Source organism: Hippocampus comes, unplaced genomic scaffold (genome assembly GCF_001891065.2).
Source record: "Hippocampus comes isolate QL1 unplaced genomic scaffold, H_comes_QL1_v1.1 scaffold154, whole genome shotgun sequence".
Taxonomy (NCBI): domain Eukaryota; kingdom Metazoa; phylum Chordata; class Actinopteri; order Syngnathiformes; family Syngnathidae; genus Hippocampus; species Hippocampus comes.
Genome location: NW_017806278.1, coordinates 332,040 through 337,488, shown reverse-complemented (window position 1 = coordinate 337,488; position 5,449 = coordinate 332,040). Strand labels below are relative to the sequence as shown.

General features: G+C 41.2%; 1 protein-coding gene across 3 annotated transcripts in view; it reads right to left on the bottom strand.

Moving 5' to 3' along the window:
- efl1 (elongation factor like GTPase 1) overlaps positions 1-5,449 on the bottom strand; it is a 79,101-nt gene that overhangs the window by 19,319 nt on the left and 54,333 nt on the right. For 2 of the 3 annotated variants that reach the window (XM_019857850.1, XM_019857849.1), the window contains exons 18-20: positions 2,196-2,300; positions 1,997-2,126; positions 1,405-1,531 (exon numbers count right to left, since the gene is read on the bottom strand). In XM_019857850.1, the coding sequence (XP_019713409.1) occupies positions 1,405-1,531; positions 1,997-2,126; positions 2,196-2,300 (362 nt within the window). The remainder of the gene's footprint in view (positions 1-1,404; positions 1,532-1,996; positions 2,127-2,195; positions 2,301-5,449) is intronic. The other variant, XM_019857851.1, reaches the window with a different exon arrangement.

Here is a 5,449-nt window from a genome sequence, read left to right as displayed (position 1 = left end):
TTTATTTTCAAAGAATAGTTTGTTTTGTTATTGTTTGGTTGGTGTCATATGAAACTGCGACATTGCGCAATTTATTGGACAGACTTATTTAAGATCACACAGCGTAATTTGGGTGGCATTTTATTTAGTATTTTTAAATCATCTTTTTATTTTTGACAATATCTGTAAATTTAGTTTCCTGCTCTTAATTGTGAATGCATACGTGATGGTTTTAAATGCTCCTGAAATTAAGTGCTGCTTGATGAGCCTATATTGTGTTAATGTATGTGACGTCACTGAAGGCCGAAGGTTGAAATGCACGGCCCGCCACTGGTTGCGATATGTCTTACACCGGAGCAAATTTTGTGGAGCGGTCACACGTACAAAGCCGCTGAGCGTGTTAACTCCGGCGTAGCGCCGGTGCAGCCCCACTTGCGGTCACACGGCAGTTTCTGCAGCGGAGCACAACGATAGAAAACAAAAAGAGCTGTCGTGTTGGTTCTTTTTAAAACATACAACTCAAGCAACTGCTGTACAGGCACGTCCTTCTCCTTCCCAGTCTCCGTGCCTTCTGCTCCAGAGGCGTTCAGTGACCGCCCCCGAAAACGTAAATCAACGATGACTTCAATGACACTCAGAAAAACCAAATATAATGCGCCAAACAGAAAATCAAGAGAGGAAATAACAAAATTAATTCTATGGGGGGAGGGGGATTGTGAACACACAACAAAGCAACAAACTACACAAACAACTCTGACAGTCCAGTCTCCTACAAAAGGAAAGATGACGTTTGGGGACTATCCCCCCCGTTCTAGTTGAGATGGTATAACCCAAGAGGCAAGGTGCGGCTTGCTATTGTTATCAGCCATGTCTTGTGTCGTTATTAAACAAACACATGACGGAAGTACAACAGAGCACGAAAGCAACGCATTCTCGCCTTATGTAATCAACTCTTCTCATGCGTAGCGAGGCTACTACCCCTCCCGCAAACGAGCATTTGCTCCGGAGCAAATTGTAGCGTTCACACGTACCATTTTACATCGGTGCTGCCCCGAAAACGAGCATTTGCTCCGGAGCAAATTTAACCCACCTCAGGGAGGTGGTTTAAAAATTTGCTCCGGAGTAAGCTGTTTTCAGGGGTTACACCGGTGTAACTTTGCACGTGTGAACGCTCTACTGGCGCAGCACCGGAGCAAATCTTGCCGTGTGAACATCCCTTTTGTGAGAGATGGGCTATTCAATCGAAGGAAGGACAGTACATCTGTCGAAAATTGAATTTACAAGTCACAACACAGAAAAATGTGTTCAACAGGACTACAATTTGCTTGAGCATACTCATACTTAAAAAGAAAACATTGTGCCCACTTTGTTGACGATTAGTGAGGGCTATGGAAAGTCAATAATTGGTGCGCATTTCGGTCTTACCCTGTGGCAAGGGGATTGCACGGACGCTGACAGTGGCTAGTTTATTTGGAGTGGTGAGTGTGACCAAACCACTGCTGTCAACATGAAGGGTCTCTGAAGAACGACCATGAGAACCTTCCTCTTTTACCTAACAAACATGGAAATGAAAACACACATAATGATTTGTACTTGTTTCATGCTGTCAGCGCAGCTTTTCTACAATTCTGACAATTATGGAATGACATTTTCATGACAAAGCAAAAACTGCTCGTGAGAAAATATTTTCATGAACTGGAAGAAAAAGCATACCATTTCTGTTAAAACATGTTTATAAGTGCAAAAGTGGGCCAGAAAAATAAAGCAGCATAAAGTTCATTGTAATTTTTCTCTGACAATAGTTTGGAAAGCTGAGCTTTATCCTCCTTCCCTAATTTTTTTAGAATTTTAGAAATGGTTAGTTGTGAAAATGACAAGTTTGAAAATCATCCGCAGACAGAATTAATTTGACACTTTTGTCCCAAATAGTTTAAAAAAACAAAAGACCATGTCTCCTGGCCAGGTACCAAATGAGCCACGTCTCAGAACATGTCGAAGAGCAGAGAGGTTCACCCACCTGGTGAATGACGGCCACTTTTTGCTGCTTGCCAAGATCTTCATTCACCATGTCCACTTTTGGAGGGCGCACCACTGTCTCTCGGAAAGGAATGATGGGCTCAGACGCGCTGATCTCAATTTTAGCAAACCTTTGAAAAACAAGTTAAAATCTTGTGATATGAGTAGGCTAATTACTGCCAATAATGAAAGATGATTACTTGTTGCCGCGTATCGTAAGCCACTCGGGTGGAAAGGGGAATGGCGCTGTCAACCGATCACCACCTGGTTGTGTGGAGGCTCCAATGGTGAAGTAGGAGGCACGGCTATAGGGGTGATGTAGCCCCATCCGAAATGTATGTAGCCCCGGTTAAGCACTTCCAGCATTGTATTTTATATTTAAAAATACTTTTTATTCATTGAATAAAGTTTAAAAACATTAAGAAATTTACAAGCAGCCATTCCGTTCCAATCCTTACTTTTGAGTTTGTGCTGTACCCCTGTGTGTTTGGGAGGGGAGGGGTTGGGGGAGCTCTTTAATGGACTTGTTCGTTCAGTTAAAGATTTTGCCATTGGCCTGTGGTCACTTTTTCTTTTTATATTCTTTTGCCAAATTCAGTTAAAGCTCATTGAATATCGAACATGCTCGTGCCGTGTATCATGCTTCAACTGACCCCCCCACCCCTCCCAAAACAAAACAAACAAAAACCGAGAACCACTTTATAAAGTAGGTGAAGTAATGCAAATCAATCTTTTTTTTTTCAGCCCTCTCACATACCAGTAGAGCCCCCGTGGTCCAAACCCTTGCAAAAGAAAATCCTGGCGCTGTGCCTGCTAGTTAGCAACATCTTACATAGTCCCGTTCAACTCCAGCCTCCAGCAGAACTCTGACCACATCTCGGGGGATGCTGGGGACATGGTGTCCAACAGGGCCATGTTCTGTGCCTCAATTGTTGAGGCAGCTGAACAAACTTTTTATTTTTCCTCATTTATCAACTCCTCAAAGTATTCCTTCCATCCGAAATAATCCAGCTCCATCCATCTTATTCATTCTGCCTTACCTACAGTACCTATTCAACTCCTTTTCACTTTTGAAATAACGAATTTACTCAAACTATCTGTAATGAGATGAAGGGTTCAAATGTAAAAGTACACATCACAATTTTTGTGTCTTAGTAAATAATTTCTATTTTTGGTTCTGTAGATTGACTTATTATTTTTATTTTAGTTAATACTGTATGTGTGTAGGAGTCTTTTGTCCTTTGATGACAAACTTTTCAGGTTGGGTGAGGAGGTCATTTACCTTTTAAGAAAGTGTTACCCAACCAGCGGAGTTTTGGCTGGGAAGCACACACATTAATAACAATAATAAGAATACATTTTATTTATAACCGCCTTTCAAAACACTCAAGGACATAGACCAGGGGTCTTGGGAGTGAATGCATGCATCTGATGTGGCTGTTTGTTTGCTTTCAATTAGATGTTTGCATTGATTTTGGACAAACGGTGTGGCACCAAACATTGGGCAATAGCGGAATGAACTTGAAGGCTCCAACTGGTGCACTGAAGCAGTACGTAAAATTTCAATCTTTCATAAATCTTTCCAATGAAAAAAAAACGTACTGGAGTTGCAAGATTGATATTATGATGAAGTTGTATTGAATGCACCAAGGAAAACCAAAGGGGGGAATTTGTGACAAAGGAACGGAAATTTACATTGTATGGTTTGAATGTGCATCCTGTATGACAGCAGCGCATGGTGTGTAAATGCTGGGTAATGTAACCATTCAGCAATGTTAGTAGGCTCTACACATCACATTTCGATGGGCAGTAAAAATCAACTTGTGTCAACATGAATGGTGGTGAGGAAAACGTAATGACTCCAGGATCTGGCGGGCCGGATCTGGCTACTTGCAACTTGCTAAAGTCTGTACCAAAATGTGAAATTGTAATGTGCAATAAATAACATTGAGATTTTACAATAATTTTGTTACTCACTTGAACAATAATTGAAGAAACTATTATAATTGACTTGACTGAATTCAAAAGTAGTCATCTATTAATTTGTTGTGTACAAGTAATAATTTTGTGGTTTCACTGTCATAACGGCCCTCCGAGGGAAGAGATAACTCCACATTGGCCCGTGACTAAAATGAGTTTGTCACCTCTGGTTTGGAGGATGAAAATCAGCAGCAAGATGGTGACAAAAAGGAAGCCTTGGCAAATGCTTTGGCGGTAAACCAAGTGAGTTTAGGCAGAAAAGTCAAGCTTGGGCAGTTAATGCGAAGAAGAAACATCCTTTAAGTAATGAAGGATATGGCAAATATTGAAGTAAAGGAAAATAGGTCAAAATATTATGCCTTGGTGGGAGAATACAGCCACTGTTGAATGATGACAAAAGACAATAACACGAATATTTGGTTAAAATTCCAAAAAGTTTCATGTTGATGAATTTGATGCTCGTGCAAAGAATTGGCTGTTAAATCCATCAGACAATATTGACAATAATAATGACGATGAAGACTGTGATAAAGACGCTTGTGGTAAAACTCTATCTCAAGTGGGAACCCAAGTGTCATCTCCAGAATCTTCATGGTCCCGGGCTGAACTGGACAAAGTGTGAAGTGCCATTTGTTCTGGTGTGCACTTTCCTCCCACACACCGGAGGAAAAGAAGGAAAAGTGGCTTCCATATGTGGGCCATCTACAGAATGTACATGATTGTTCACACCCTCCAATTACCAGAAACAACCGGACCAAAATCCATGCTGCAGTGTGTGCAATCCTGGTAAAGAAATACATAATCGTTTGACTTCTTTAATTGGAAACAGACCAAAGAGTTCAGTGAGGCAATGGAACCCGACTTCCGGAGGGCTTCAAGGAAATTCAGGTCCACCATCCGACATCTCGGGAGGGGTGAGCAGTCATTTTTTGACCACACGTGTATTTCAAATCATCTTTCCCCACTGAAATGAATGAAAATGTAAAGACTCCTTTCCAGACCCTCCAAAAACATCCCGAATTTATTTTATAACGTTTTTTCATCAGGGAAAAAAATTTTACTCAACAAGACTGTACTGTATAAAAAAAAAAAATCCTCCCCACAAAACCTGCATACATGAGCATAAAACACGACTGGACTAATTTATTGTCCTTCCATGGTCTTCTTCTGTGGGGTTTATTGGCAGTTGCAGTGATGGCAATGGCGAGTGATGAAAAAAGCGGAAAGGGGCATGGCCTGTACGGGGGCGTGGCCCGGATGGGGGCGTGGCCTGGACAGGGGCGTGGTTACTTACAAAAGTGGCACTAAACATGCTGAAGATGAAGTGTATTGGATTTACACACGATTTGAAACTCGAACAGAAAAAAATCCCAAGATTGCCACTATTCTTTCAAGTGAAAATTTGTGCAATTTTGCTTATGCATTCCTGGTGAGCACCAATATGTAACTTCAAATTTGCTGCTCAAAATCTAAA